General features: G+C 37.8%; 1 protein-coding gene across 4 annotated transcripts in view; it reads right to left on the reverse strand.

Annotated features, from left to right (window-relative positions):
• Positions 1 to 2031: 2031 nt before the first annotated feature.
• SLC22A15 (solute carrier family 22 member 15) overlaps positions 2032 to 16520 on the reverse strand; it is a 91097-nt gene continuing 76608 nt past the window's right edge. Inside the window, exons 9-12 of one of the 4 annotated variants that reach the window (XR_004032685.1) lie at positions 9183 to 9303; positions 7570 to 7646; positions 5374 to 5562; positions 2032 to 5063 (exon numbers count right to left, since the gene is read on the reverse strand). Coding sequence is in view for 2 of the 4 variants with exons in the window: in XM_003268033.3 (XP_003268081.1) it covers positions 4974 to 5063; positions 5374 to 5562; positions 7574 to 7646; positions 9183 to 9303 (473 nt within the window). In the remaining 2 variants the exon portion in view is untranslated. The remainder of the gene's footprint in view (positions 5064 to 5373; positions 5563 to 7569; positions 7647 to 9182; positions 9304 to 16520) is intronic. The other 3 variants (XM_003268033.3, XM_030824777.1, XR_004032686.1) reach the window with 3 other exon arrangements.

Raw genomic sequence — 16520 nt, forward strand, 5'->3', positions numbered from 1 at the left:
CTTCCATCAGGATGTCACTAAATTCCTTTTTCTTCATAGCTTTAACATTTGATATTCTTTTATTTTCCCAATCTAATGGATTTTTAAAGATATCTTCATGTGGTTTCAGTTTGCATTTCCCTGATCCTGTAGTAAGGTTGAGCATCTTTTCATCTGTGAATTGTGAATTGCCTAATCATAGTTTTTGTAAAGTTTATTACTTTCATCACTGATTTGCAGTAACTCTTTATATAGTCTGGATATTAATCCTTATTGCTTATAAATGTTGCCCTAATCTATTGCTTTCTTTCTTTTTTTTTTTAAGATGGAGTCTTGCTCTGTTGCCCAGGCTATAGTGCAGCAGTGTGATCTTGGCTCACTGCAACCTCCGCCTCCCCGGTTGAAGCAATTCTCTGGCCACAGCCTCTTGAGTAGCTGGGATTACAGGTACGTGTCACCACACCTGGCTAACTTTTTTTTGTATTTTTAGTAGAGATGGGGTTTCACCATGTTGGCCAGGCTGGTCTCAAACTCCTGACCTCAGGTGATTTGCCCACCTTGGTCTCCCAGAGTGCTGGGATTACAGGCATGAGCCACTGCGCCCAGGCTGCTTTCCTTTTAACTTTGTAGCATGTTCAGTCATACAGAAACAAGTTTTGAATTTAGATCAAGTCTAATATATCGATTAAAAAATAATTTATGATTTTCAGTTCTTGTCTGATAAATCTATCCATCCTCCAAGGTCATAAGAATATTCTATAACTTTCAAATAGTTTTAAAGTTTTGTTGTTTTTCATTGAGGCCTTCAATCTATTTGGAATTTACTTTTATTATGGGGAGAAGATTTAGTATCAATAATTCAATTGTTCACTTTTTCCTCTAATGTGTCATGCTATCTTTAACAAATCTGTTATGTCCTATTGACCTACTTGTCTACTGCTGACCAATAATACAGCTTCATAAGTTTTTATATCTAGAAAGTCAAGTCCCTTCTGTTTGTTCTTCTTTATCATAATTGTCTTGAATATTTTTGGATCTTTGCTTTTCCATTTGAATACCAGAAGTATTATCGCAGGTTTATTAAAAAATCTTGTTAAGATTTTAATCAATATTGCCCAACTGACAATATCTCTGGCTGATACTGCCTCAGAGAAACCAAATGGCTCCACCACTGTGAATCTGAGCAGAAAAACGCAGACTCATCAAAAGTATGGCCTCCACCTTGCTTCTACCTTCCAAGCTCCATTTGTATCTGATTGAAGGAAACCAAACTGCACCTGGCTGCAAGGGGTAAACTTATCTGCAAGAAATTCAGAAAATGTACATTTTAGCTTTAAAGCTTCTGTAGTATAAGAAGACAGAGTAGAGCAGTGGATTTCAAACTATGGGTTGCAACCTATTAGTGGGTCATGATATCCATTTATTGAGTCATAAATGGCATTTTAAAAAGTGAAATAGAACATAAGTTATCAGTATGCCTAGCAAGATTAAGTATTATTGCATAAAATATATACATTTTTAATGATTCATAGATATTTTATATGTACATATATATTTGTAAGTGGGGAAGTATGACACGATGAATATGTAAAATGTATTTCTTACTGTGGGTTATGATAAAAAAAAAAAAAAGGCTGAAGGCCAAGGTACCAGGAAGGTGAAGAGATGCTGTGTGCCAATTTACCATATCTACTATAGTATCTCTTATTTTATTAAGGAAGCATCCTTTTATTCCTACTCTGCTAATAGCTTTTATTTTGAATGGATGTTTAATTTTGTCAAATAATGTTTATTTTTCTATTGAGGTAATCATAAGCTCTTTCTCCTTTGATGTACTACATTGACGGATTTTCCACAATGCATTGTCTTTGCATATTCCTCATTCTAAAAGTATTTTGATAGTTAACTTTTGTGTCCATCAGTCTACAACTTTGCTACAACTCCTGTCCCACATATTACTTAACTTTACTAGCAGGTTCTGCATTTGCCCAACTTGTCAAAGCTACTACTGTAGATTTTGAGACATTCTTGGAGAACAAAAAAAAGGCCTATGTTTTATGATTCTTTATTAAATTCACAAGAAGCCAAAATATCTGCATTTTATTTAGTTTAAAAATGTAATCATTTATAGATATTTTTCCAATTTAAGAACCAGTGATAAAGAATTTGTATGGAGAAGTCCTAGTGTGAGGCTGGTTTTTAATTCTGATACACTAGTGACAATTATTTCAATATGTATTTGTTATGAATATAAATCACCTACTAAAAGTATCTTCATCAATTTGCCCACCATAAAAATATCTGTCTGATTTATGGTCACCTAAGCAGTGTCTCAGAAACTCATTTTCTTCATTTATTTGCCTCATTTTGTTTATTTGCTCATTTTTAAATACTAAAGAATATCTGCATTGCTTGAAAGTAGCCAAATAACAAGTATTGGTTTTACTGGGATATGGTTGTAACTCACAAAATCAGAAAATTTCAACATGGTTTCTTTCAAAATATTTGTGTGGTGTAAATATTTTGGACAAGTTGCTAATGAGAACTTTCACCCTGGAAACTCTGGGGTTTCTTATATATCTTACATTTATTTTTCTTGCTTTATTTTAGGAGAAAAAATTTTTAATTTTGAATAGAATTAAAAAAAAGGATACTTTTTACAAACCATCTGCACAACCAAAATACGTTACCTGTCAATGAAAAGTTTTCCAATAATTTAATCAATGCAAATATACACAAATACACATTCTCTACATCAATAGTATTCAACAGTTTTTATCAAAAGTAGGAAATTTTGATTTTATAAAGGCAGTGGAAATAAAAAACAGTAATTATTAAGTTTTGCTCAAGGACCATCTAGAAAGAAAATTTAGTGACACATCTGAAATAAGCAACTGATGGACAGCCTAGCCTTATTAAGTAACATGTATTCGAATTGTAGATCTCTCCCTCCTATCTTCCACCCCACAGCTAAGAAAGGAAACCCAGGGATAGAACTAATTGAACTCTATTAGCCAGAGGCAATTGAATCCAGTGCCAATAGAGAGATGGACTCCCAATTGGTCTTCAAATGGAACAAAGTCGTAACACTGGTTTTCTCTCGATGTTGGACATATGGGTGATACATTTCTAAATTTATAGTTTCCAAATTTTCTGTAATGAGATATATTACTCTTATAATACAAAGAAAGCTCCAACTAATCAAAAATTATATATATATTAGTTCATTGTTTTAAATGCCCAACCACCACTTAAGAATAACTTTTAAGTGTCTTTGTAAGTTCTTCCTCTCTTCCTATTCTGATGTTGAGAAGGGGTCCATTTTCCAGAGAAAGTTAAGCAGGATTTGACAATTTGGGAGTTTGGGTCAGATTTGCTTGGAGTTTGTAAAAATTATACTGGGAGGAGTTCCACAATCTCCCTGATGGCTAGAAACAGTAATATTTACTAGGTCCTTACTGTGTCTAGGCCAATGTTCTGGGCACAGCAGGGAAAAATAAATAGTAGTAGAGATGGCCTCTGTTTATGAAGAGCCCAATTAATAATCAAGGGCATAAAAGACATAAAAATAACAATTACAAAGGTACATACTGATACAGTGGAAACCAGAAGTCAGTGTGCAAGAAAACATGACAGTATTTGGAGCCAACTGGGGTGATGCTTCCAGCACTTCCAGAAGCAGCCCCAGTGACGTCTTCTGTTTACCTCTAATTCAATTTCTTTTTCTCCAAGAGATTAGTAGAAATGGAAATTCTGAAAATACAGAAATTTTCCTCACTGGGAAAGTGACCTAAATTAATGCTGCCTAAGCTTGTTGACTCCAGGTTTATATTCCTATTTGAGATAGTATTCAAGTTTCATGAGAAAACATGTTTTCAAGACACGATTTTAGGAAATCAAATATAAGATTCACTTGAAAGTTGGTAGCACTTAATGAAAAACCAACGTTTCCCATGAAATTACTGAACCTTCCATTCTGATTAAACAGGTTGGGGCTGATCTAGGACAAGAAGTTCTTAAATATTGTCCAAATCCCTCATGGCACAATGCTGAAAGCAAAACAAATAAAAATTTATCAAAGATAATTTCATTTTCTCTCTTATTAAAAACTGCACCTTTTTTTTCCTCCAGGTGCTCAACATGTCACTGTTTAACTGCCCTCTACTTAAAGCTTTCTCATTTACTATGCATGATTTTGAAGTACTAGAATCTCAGATGGAAATTTTTCTGGACGTGCATATTAGTGGGAAAGGAAGAAATCACACAATATAGTATCCAAGGGAGCTGACAGGCAGCCAGAGCTACACCCTTGACTCTGAATAAACTGCTTTGGTACATCTGGCTTTTCCTAATGAATCATCTGTGGGACTCAAGGCACCAGAAGCCCAAGTCAACCTGCAGGCTGGGAACGAAGCTGAGGACTCATATTTCATCAGCTGAGGAAAAGCTGGAGGGTCTCGGGACACACAGATGACCTCTGGGTGCTTTTCCCTGGACACAAAATTAAAATGCTGATGTTAACCTGTACCAGAAGATTCCTGAGGAGCAACTGATAGGGGCAAATGTCCAACATGGTATAAAGATTAAATCTTAATAATGGCTTATCTTACCCCACCAAAATAGTGAGAAATTTTACATATCTGCCTTTATTTAGATCATGATGAAGGAAAAGTGACATGATGAAATCTCTAGAAACAAATGAGCTTACCACTTTGGAATGTGAGTTTGGGCTGTTCTGCCAGATGTTATGATTCTGAGCAGAACTTAAATTCTAAACAGATTAACAACTATTCTCTCAATGCAGTGATGATGTCTCTCATGAAATCTCTTCTCCAACTTTTGTGCCTAAAAACATCAGTCCATGCCAGGTACCATCTATGTACGTTCAAGCCAAGCCTCTATTTTTACAACTCTCTTAAGATTCATGGAAGAACCTGCCTTAGCCAGAGGCATAAAAGACGATCCTTTGCTTCTTAGGGGGAATCTGGGGCTCTTCACTTGATCATCTGAGTCTCTTCATCTGCATCGTAAAATTCTTCCTCTTCCTCACTCTCGCTCCCTAAAGAGCTCTCCTTGTCCACACACTGAAACAGGAAAGAAGAAAAGGGCAGTGAAATGATGTCATGACATTTCTGAAATGGAAACTACCATCTAGCTATTCAACTGACAAATGTATTTATATAACATCCATTCCCCCAAGAAATAGCCCCTAAAATATTCTAGGAAAGCTAATGAATCATCAATCATCCTTATTTCTCTGAAAATCAGCTGCTGTTAGATCCCACTTTTGTTTTCCAGCAGTTTTACTCAGTTCTATTTAATTTAACGCAAACCTTCTTTTTTTCAATAACTGCCACTATCCAAGTGGTAAAATAATTAAGAAAAATATCACACCTGTGGAGGGTCCAAGGCCTGTAAAGATAATGCTTCTTCTCCCAGCCTGCGATACGAATACACCTGAAGGTCAGAGAATGTTTCTAGCAGCGGACTGTTAAGGGTCTCTGGCAATAACAAACTCAGGAGGCCGGAGGTCAGGCCGGTGGCTCCGAAGACAATGAATGGTAAAGACCATTGCACGTATTTCTGCAGAGGTGGGGAGTGGAATGAAAATAAACCAGAGGATTAGTTTCCTTAGCATGTAACACAAGCAGTCTCATGACTGCAAAACTGTCATGTTTACCACCCAGTTCATGACCTCGCACTAGACTACACTATAAGCCACCTCTTTCCATATAAAGAATTATCCTGGGAAATCAGAGAATGACTCCTCAGGCATGTAGAGATGGGAGTGAGTAAATAAAAGGACAGCACTAGTCTGTAGATCAGAAGCAGCAATTTCATGTCTAGGGTGGGTACTGTAGGAGAAGAGGCCAGGTTGCCTCTGAGCAGGCAGGCCTATACGGCCAGAGTTGACGGGACATCTCGTAGTTCAGCTTCCATTCCAGGTGAGCACACTTTGCACAGAGGCATCCCAAAATACTTGCTGATGATGAACTTTAAAGTTCTTAATCCTGGAATTGACCAAACCATCCTATATACCTTAACACCGTAACTGAGAGTTCCAGGGATTAAAGGTGGAAAAACTCTTTTAAAAAACCAACCCTACGACATACATATGGCTTATAAACTTCTAAATTGAACATGGTTAAGGGCTGGTGATACAAGCAATTGTTTCAGAGATCCAAAACATATTCTCAGGAAAACGGAAACATTTCATCACAAAGAGGTTCAAAGAAAACATGAAAAATGGTTGCTTCCAGGGTGCTTCTCTGGGGCTTTTCTGAGCTGATCAACTTTCTAGAATTCCTGCTAAGCTTTATGATCTTCTGGTTTAGGCTAACAAATTTCGGGGGTAGGTCCACTACTACTTAGGATTTCCCCTCAGGCAATTTTTTCCTAATTTTTCAAAGTGAAGAGATGATGGAGAAGGAGGTGGAAAAGGGAGAAGGGGGAGGAGAAGGGAGAGATGGAGAGAACTGAGCAGAAGACAGGGATGAGGAGGAAGAGGGAGGAGGAGAATCTCTCATCTCTAGCCATCTACATGCAAACATATGTCCAGCACTGTGGGCCTGTTGTTGAAACAAGGGGAACACACACTTTCCCTTCTTCTACCCTTGTAGGAAGCAACAGAGACACAGTGCTGGGTATTATAATGTTCTAGGAGAGCTATCCAAAGTCAGATATCTTTAACATTACCTATATTTTGCAGAATAAAACACAGACCTACATGACTCCTTCATGAGAAGGGTCTTGTGACCTAAAATTAATCATGAGACATGCAGAGAGATACTCTGAGAAGGGAAATGTACTGCACCTCAGAAAATGAAAAGGTTACAATGGCATTTCAGAGACCTGCCTAAGTAATGAACAGTTGTCTACAGAACAGGTCCACAAGTCCCACATCAAATCTAGTTGCTTTCAAAAAGTCTTGGCTGGGGAAAGTCACAAATCAAACCAAGGAGAGACTTGCATAGGGGCCCCCTGGGTTCTTTCACAGAATCTGAGCATTTTAAGATGAAGGATTTTAGGGCTGTCATTTAATCTGGTTCCCTTTCTTTGACTATAAAAGTTGGAAAGTTTCAAAAAAAGTATTAACAGACACAGTGAGAGATGTATTTCTCCTCTAATGTTATTTTCCAAGAGGTGTGTTCTTGGGGGAAGGTATTTAACCTCTTTCTGTAGCATGTCTCATATTTAATACAGGGGTAACAACAGTGCCTTCCTTTTATGGTTACTATGAGGACTGCATGTGATGATATGTAGAAAGTGCTTGGCATAGAGCCCAGCACACAGCAGAAGTGTCATACATACTTATTAGTTGACTAACTTTTTCATGGGGACAGGAATGGAGCACACTGGCATTAGCAGACCCTCCAACAAATCCAGATGAACAAAAAATCAGACCCATTGGAGGCAAATGAATCCTCGATAAGAGTCCATCTGCCCTGATGGAGTACTATCTAAAAGGGACAAGGTTCACATTTGTGTCAGCTGATCTTAAATGACATCTGTTCATCACCTCTTTCTACTCAAAAGCATAAGCATTTCCAAAGCAGAGAATCAAGAAAAACAAAACTAGAAGGTACAAACCAACCAGTGAGGGGATGAAGGGAGCAATAATCCCACCAACTCGGGAGAACATGGAACAAGTTCCAAGCCCAACATTCCTGAAAAGCATAAGTAAAAATGCATCAGTAAGTTCTAGCAGAGGAATTAAGAGACCCTTGGGGGGCAGCAGTGGGCCTTGAATAACATGTCCTGAAGTGGAAGCACAGGATCCTAGAGAACAGTGGGTTCTAGAGCTGCCTACTAGACGTTCTTGAGATGCTAGGAATGTTCTGTAATTACCCAGTCCAACGTGAAAGCCACTAGACACACGCACTACTGAGTACTTGAAATGCGGCCAGGAAGGATGAAGAACTGAATGTTTCATTTATTTAATTTTAATTAATTTACACTTAAATAGCTACATGAAGCTACTAACTACCATGTTGGACAGTGGATTCACAAAGGATGATACAGAAATGAGCATGTGAATATTTTTAAGTTAAAAGTTCTCATGGATTTTTATGCCTTAGATCTCCTACAGAGAGCCAGGGTTTTATGATCTGAAAAGGCTACTCATTTATTTAAACTCAACTAATTAACAATTAATGGGTCAAGCATATAAATAGAAATTGACTAAGCGTGTACTGTCAGGAAACCAAGAACACCTTTATGGGGAGTGCAGGCATAAAAAAGGTAGGAAGGAGAGAGGCAGGGAGGGAGAGAGAATGATAATTAATGGTTTTGGGTAGAGGGATACAGCACTCTGTAACCCCAGTTGAAAAGTTCACACCCACATTTGCTCTCAAAATTGTCCCAGAGTGGACAAAATCATCATCCTAGTTTTATAGCCAGTAGCCAGGTAAAGTAGGTTATAGGACCAACTAGGAAATTACTAGCCAATTGCAGACACTCTGCTCTCTTACTAGGAAAAATAATTTTAAATTAACAGGCAGAAAGAACCATGAGGCTTCTTGCATGGATAAGGGAAGGAAAAGGATTGCTTGGAATGATCCTCTAAAAGACTGAGAAAAAGCTGGCTGAGGGAATACCTGCCCAGGCCACAGAAGCAGTTCTGCAAAGCCTCAGCTGCACCCCCATCCTTCAAATTTGGGTGTATTTCTTGCTTTCAGACTTATTTTATGAATGGAAATTTAGGCTGGATATTTATTCTTTCAGTATAAACACATCCTATTCATTAAGAACCCAGCTTTAACAATTGCTGTTTAACTCTGATATTCACTTATTACTATATGAAATTACTGTGTATTTTGTGTTAAAATGCAGGCTCTGTGAGAAGAGGGAGCTTGTCCCCTTGTCTGTGATGTGTGATACAGGATGGGTGACTGAATAAATAAAATTCACCAAAATAATAATAGCATCTGTGCACTGTTTGGGTGACAGAATATGCCTAGCATAGAGTACTTCTCTTACAACTTACACTAAGGAATTCAGTCCACCATAAAGTGACATTTTCCTAGCAGAGCAGGCAGAGAGCAGTCTGCAAAGGCAAGCTCTCGGTCTAAACTGCTTGCTGAATTACTGCTGCCCCACACTAACTCCAGAAGTAGATGAAATGAGTACCACACCTCTGTTGGTGCAAGAATGGATGACCAAGTGTAGAATGTGTGAAGAATGAGGCTGTGTGAGACACATACCTGATGACTGTAGGATAAAGCTCAGAGGTGTAGATATAAACAATGTTAAAGGCAGCACTGATGGTCAGCTTCCCCAGCAAGGACAAGGAATGGCTGTTCACCACTGCAAACACACCTGTGTCTGAGGAGGACAAGGGCAATGCCTGTGAGACCCACAGTTGAAACAATTCCTCTAAATGGCACATTTCATTTTGATGGAGCAGGCGGCATTCATGTTGATCTCAAAGAGCAAAGAGGTAGTATAACCAAATACACATTCAGAAGGTTTAGTAATCACACAACACATGCAACTATTTTCTCAGTGTTTCGGCTCTACCCTTGAAAACTTACGTAGTAGTGTCATTAAGTGTGATAAACTTTCACTCACTCCTGAATGACAGAGTACCCTGAAAACTTCTGTACTGTCATAAAGTAAGCTTCATGGAAATTATAAGTTTCATCTTCCAAGGGTGTAACTTGACTCTCCTTTCTTCCCTCTTACTCACATAATCAATGACATAAAACAGTGGTCTGGCACAACAAGCCCTGATAAATACATGAGACAGAGGTAAGCTCCAGAAAAGCTCTTATATGCAGTTTGCATTCTTTGGTGTTTCATTGAGAAGGTAAGGAAAAATGCCATTCAATTACTATCAGAAGATCAAAGACATTAATGTTCTTTCTTTCTTTTTTTTGAGACAGAGTCTTGCTCTTGTCTCCCAGGCTGGAGTGCCGTGGCGTGATCTCGGCTCACTGCAACCTCCGCCTCCTGGGCTCAAGCGATTCTCCTGCCTCAGTCTCCTGAATATCTGGAATTACAGGCACCCACCATTACGCCCAGCTAATTTTTGTATTTTTAGTAGAGACAGTGTTTCCCCACGTTGGCCAGGCTGGTCTTGACCTCCTGACCTCAGGTGATCCACCTGCCTCAGCCTTCCAAAGTGCTGAGATTACAGGTGTGAGCCACCACGCCCAGCCGATGTTCTTTAAATAACAAGAATCTAAATATGAAATTACTTTTACTCCTCAACTTCTCACTTGAATTACTAATCAATAGTAATATTTTAGTTTCTTAATGTAATGCTTTTATCTAAAATGCAAAAAATATATTTTATGTCAGTTCATTTCTTTACCAAAAATGCTAACAATTATCTTATGTTTTTTTCCTTTATTAACATTATACTTTCTGGGATTCTACAATTTAATGATTTTTTTTAGAAAAGTTTAACCTCTCCCCTTCAATAATCATTTGCCTCTACCTTCAAAATAACAATTTACTTCTTATGAGGCAAAAAAGTTCTCATTGATTCTGTTGTACTTCCTACCATTCCCTATCAAACGTCCCAGTGAATGACCACCACTCCATTTCCTCCAATGCACCTGTCCTGGCAACTTACTACAATCTGGCTTCTAGTACCATCCTCTCCTGAAATTCCTACTCTTGAAGGTCAGCAGCAATGTCCTCATCACCAAATGTAATTGCCTCTCATTCTCCTTGACATTTCTGCCAAAGAGAATACTCTCGTTCCTTCCTTTGGAATGTATGGCTCACAGAAACCACTCTTCCCCTAAACAGCTCAAATGAAATATGCTCTCTTTCCTTCAACCTCCACTGCCCCTAGTTTCCAATCCATTCAACTGGCATGCTTCAGACACTGCCTTGTGGCTGCTTACTTTTCCATCTTGCCTGTCCAAATTGGGATTTCGAGTTCTTTCAGACCCAGGTTGGTATGTTCCTTGTATTCGTGTTCCTCACTGCACCTCCCATAGCACTATGTACACTGGTGCTCACTAAATATCTGCTGAACTAATAAGTGGAAGGACTACAAGAGGGATTAATTTAGTGAATAGAACCTATGTTCATGCTCTCTCAACTTGAAAGGAGGGAGGCATAGACATACCACAGTCCAAAAAATAAGTTTCACCTTCCCTGCTTAACTGTAAAATAAACCATCTTCTTTAAAGAGTGTATCTTGAACAGAGTAGTCCAGACTCTGCCAGAATCCACCTTCTGGGGCTGCTTTCTCAAACTCTTCTGCCAGGCTATTTGGAAGACGATGTTAGCTCTTCTAAGTTCTGGATATATATTTTTAAGCCACAAGGTGCTTCTGATAAAGAATCATGCCTTTCAGCATTTACCCCGAGATATGTTTCTCGACTTTTAAGATCTAACAACATTTTCACTTAAACCAATAATGAGGGCAAATTAAATTCATCAATTATTTTCCAGAAAACAGAATGAGTTGGGAAAAGGTATTGGGAGGCATTGAACCAAACAGAAATATGCACATTTGCTTGATTGCAAATGATCTCTGGGACTGTTTTCAACCCATACAGAATGGTATCTTTCAGAACTGTATGGAGGCACTATACATCTTTAACAACAGGCTTTAGCCTGTTGTCACAGAAAGTATATCTTCTTAATACCCACAAGATCCAAAGCTAGATGAAGTTTTCCATGATAGGGTCAGGATAGCTCCAGCTGTAGCCCATTTGGGAAGCCTGGCTCCAGCTACATGTCCACAGAATGCATGCATTAGTCCAATGCCCCATCTGATGCTTAAAACTTCTCTCGTATGTGCCTGCCAATGGGGTCTGCAGTTGCCACTTAAACCAGGATAATTCACTTTTTCCTCAAGATAGCCCATGTCCATTTCAGACAGTTTTGATTATGAGAAAATTATTTCTTTTTCTTTTTGGGACTCCTGCCTGTGGGGCTGCTGGGCTGTTGGTCCTGGCAAATACTCAGGAAGGCTTTGCAGCCATTAGACTGGTTCCCTGGATTCTTTATCTGAAAATCAGATATTATTGGCTGTTGCCAATGAATGTCCAAAGTGATGGTCTAGAAAAAAGAGCGATTTAAAAGACATAAGCAAAACTAAACTTTTAAAAAAAGGAAATCTCAAAACACTTGTATACTTCAAATACTAACTCAAGGAGGCTATAAATTTATTCCAATGATGCAACTACTAAGGACATCATTTTCAGAACTATTTTTCTGGAAGGTTTTCCAGAGACCATTTGGGATCACCAGCAAAAAATGTCTTAGTATGATATAGTCACATTTCACTGACCCAAAATGGCAAAAAATTCAACTTTCTCATCCACTTCATTCACTGTGTGATTACAAGAAAATTGTTCATTTTGATTGTTCACATGTTCAAAATCTTCAAGACAGGTACAGGTCCTCTACTATGATACATAAATGGGGTAAGAATCGCAATGCATTTTGCTTCCCTCTGGCTTTTTATAAAAAGCATATACACACAAACTTCTGTCATGATAGTTTCACCTTTTCTAGGATTTCACAATAATATAATACTGTTTGTAGACTTTTGTGTGTGGTTTCTTTCACTTAGCACGTTAGGACGTAGTTCATTCCTTTTTTGTTGTTGACTAATATTCCATCATATTGATATACCACAATTTGTTTATCCACTCATCAGCTGAAGGGCATTTGAGTTCCATCTGGTTTGGGGCTATTATTAATAAATCCACTATGAACATTTGCACTGAAGTCTTTGTAAGGATCTAGGTTTCCACTTCTCATGAGTAAAGCTGGGTCATATAGTAAGTGTATGTTTCACTTTAAAATAACCTGCTAAACATTTTCCAGAGTGTCTATACCATTTTGTATTTTTACTAGCAGTGTATATGAGTTACAGTTCCTCTTTATCACCAACACTTGTGGTCTCTGTAATTTTTGTCATTTTAATCAGTGTGCTGTGGCATCCCATTGTGGTTTCATTTTTATTTTTATTTTAGTTTCCATAAGTTATTGAGGTACAGGTGGTATTTGGTTACATGAGTAAGTTCTTTAGTGGTGATTTATGAGATTTTGTTGCACCCATCACCCAAGCAGTACATAGTGCACCCTATTTGTAGTCTTTTATCCCTTGCCCCGCTTCCCTCCAAGTCCCCAAAGTCCACTGTATCATTCTTATGGCTTTGCGTCTTCATAGCTTAGCTCCCACATATCAGTGAGAACATATGATGTTTGGTTTTCTGTTCCGAGTTACTTCACTTAGAATAATAGTCTCCAATCTCATCCAGGTCGCTGCAAATGCCATTAATTCATTCCTTTTTATGGCTGAGTAGTATTCCATCGTATCTATACCACGGTGTCTTTATCCACTCGTTGACTGATAAGCATTTGGGTTGGTTCCACGATTTTGCAATTGGGATTTGTACTGCTTTAAACATGCACGTGCAAGTACCTTTTTTGAATAATGACTTCTTTTCCTCTGGGCAGATACCCAGTAGTGGGACTGCTGGATCAAATGGTAGTTTTACTTTTAATTCTTTAAGGAATCTTCACATGGTTTTCCATAGTGGCCGTACTAGTTTACATTCCCACCAGCAGTGTGGAAGTGTTCCCTGATCACCCGCATCCATGCCAACATCTACTCTTTTTTGATTTTTTGATTATGGCCAGTCTTGCAGGAGTAAGATGGTATCGCATTGTGGCTTTGATTTGCATTTCCCTGATCATTAGTGATGTTGAGCATTTTTTTCATGTTTTTTGGACATCTGTATATCTTCTTTTGAGAATTGTCTATTCATGCTCTTTGCCCACTTTTTGATGGGATTGTTTGTTTTTCCTTACTGATTTGAGTTTGTTGTAGATTCCGAATATTAGTCCTTTGTCAGATGTACAGATTGTGAAGATTTTCTCCCACTCTGTGGGTTGTCTGTTTACTCTGCTGACTGTCCTTTTGCTATGTAGAAGCTCTTTAGTTTAATTAAGTCCCAACTATTTATCTTTGTTTTTATTGCATTTGTTTTTGAGTCCTTGGTCATGAAATCCTTGCCTAAGCCAATATCTAGAAGGGTTTTTCCAAGGTTATCTTCTAGCGTTTTTATAGTTTCAGGTCTTAGACTAAGTCCTTAATCCATCTTGAGTTGATTTGTGTATAAGGTGAGAAATGAGTTTCCAATTTCATTCTCCTACATGTGGCTAGCCAATTATCCCAGCACCATTTGTTGAAAAGGGTGTCCTTTCCCCACTTTATGTTTTTGTTTGCTTTCTTGAAGATCAGTTGGCTGTAAGTATTTGGATTTATTTCTGAGTTCTCTATTCTGTTCCATTGGTCTATGTGCCTATTTTTATACCACTACCATGCTGTTTTGGTGACTATGGCCCTATAGTATAGTTTGAAATCAGGTAGTGTGATGCTTCCAGATTTGTTCTTTCTGCTTAGTCTTGCTTTAGCTATGCGGGCTCTTTTTTGGTTCCATATGAATTTTAGAATTGTTTTTTCTAATTCTGTGAGGAATGATGGTGGTATTTTAATGAGGATTGCATTGAATTTGTAGATTGCTTTTGGCAATTTTCACAATATTGATTCTACCCATCCATGATCATGGAATGTTTTTTTATTTATTTGTGTAATCTATGATTTCTTTCAGCAGTGTTTTGTAGTTTTCCTTGTAGAGGTTTTTCAACTCCTTGGTTAGGTATATTTCTAAGTATTTTATTTTTTGGCAGCTACCATAAAGGGGTTGAGTTCTTGATTTGATTCTCTGCTTGGCTGCCATTGGTGTATAGAAGAGCTACTGATTTCTATACATTAATCTTGTATCCAAAAACTTTGCTGAATTCTTTTATCAGTTCTAGGAGCTTTCTGGAGGAGTCTTTAGGATTTCTGAGGTAAACAATCATATCATCAGCAAACAGTGACAGTTTGACTTCCTCTTTACTGATTTGGATGCCCTTTCTTTCTTCCTCTTGTCTGATTGCTCTGGTTAGGACTTCCAGTACTATGTTGAAGAGGAGTGGTGAGAGTGGGCATTCTTGTCTTGTTCCAGTTCTCAGAGGGAATGCTTTCAACTTTTCAGTATTATGTTGGCTGTGGGTTTGTCATAGATGGCTTTTGTTACATTGAGGAATGTCCCTCGTATGCCAAGTTATAATCATAAAGGATGCTGGGTTTTGTCTAATGCTTTTTCTGCATCTATTGAGATGATCATGTGATTTTTGTTTTTAATTCTGTTTATATGGTGTATCACATTGACTTGCGTATGTTAAACCATCCCTGCTTCCCTGGTATGAAACCCACTTGATCATGGTGGATTATCTTTTTGATATGTTGTTGGATTTGGTTAGCTAGTATTTTGTTAAGGATTTTAGCCACTATGTTCATCAAAGATATCAGTCTATAGTTTTTTTTGGTTATGTCCTTTCCTGATTTTGGTATTAGGGTGATGCTGGCTTCATAGAATGAGTTAGGGAAGGTTCTTTCTTTCTCTGTCTCATGGAATAGTGTCAAAAGGATTGGTACCAGTTTGTTAAATGTCTGGTAGAATTCTGCTGTAAATCTGTCTGGTCCTGGCCTTTTTTTTGTTGGTAATTTTTAAATTACCATTTCAATCTTGCTGTTTGTTATTGGTCTGTTCGGGGTATCTAATTATTCCTGATTTAAGCTAGGAGGGTTGTATTTTTCCACGAACTTATCCATCTCTTCCTAGGTTTTCTAGTTTATGTGTGTGAAGGTGTTCATAGTAGCCTTGAATGATCTTTTGTATTTCAGTGGTATTAGTTGTAATGTCTCCTGTATCATTTCTTAATGAGATTATTTGGATTTTCTCTCTTTTCTTGGTTAATCTTGCTTATGATCTATCAATTATATTTATCTTTTCAAAGAACTGGCTTTTTGTTTCATTTATCTTTTGTATTTGTTTGTTTGTTTGTTTCATTTCATTTAGCTCTGCTCTGATCTTGGTTATTTCCTTTCTTCTGCTGGGTTTGGGTTTGGTTTGTTCTTGTTTCTCTAGTTCCTTGAGGTGTGACCTTAGAATGTCACTTTGTACTCTTTCAATCTTTTTGATGTAGGTGTTTAGGGGTATGAACTTTCCTCTTAGCACTGTCTTTGCTGTATCACAGAGGTTTTGATAGGTTGTGTCATTACTGTTGTTCAGTTCAAAGAATTTTTTAATTTCCATCTTGATTTTGTTTTTGACCCGATGCTCATTCAGGAGCAGGTTATTTAATTTCCATGTATTTGCGTGGTTTTGAAGGTTCCTTTTGGAGTTGATTTCCAGTTTTATTCCACTGTGGTCTGAGAGAGTGCTTGATATAATTTCAAATTTCTTACATTTATTGAGGCTCGTTTTAGGGCTTATCATATGGTCTATCTTGGAGACAGTTCCATGTGCTCTTGAATAGAATGTGTATTCTACGGTTGTTGCATGAAATGTTCTGTATATATCTGTTAAGTCCATTTGTTCCAAGGTATAGTTTAAATCCATTATTTCTTTGTTGATTTTGTCTTGATGACCTGTCTAGTGCTGTCAGTGGAGTACTGAAAGTCTCCCATTATTATTATGTTGCTGTCTATCTCATTTCCTAGATCTATTAGT

The sequence above is a fragment of the Nomascus leucogenys genome, chromosome 12, assembly GCF_006542625.1.
Source record: "Nomascus leucogenys isolate Asia chromosome 12, Asia_NLE_v1, whole genome shotgun sequence".
Classification (NCBI taxonomy): domain Eukaryota; kingdom Metazoa; phylum Chordata; class Mammalia; order Primates; family Hylobatidae; genus Nomascus; species Nomascus leucogenys.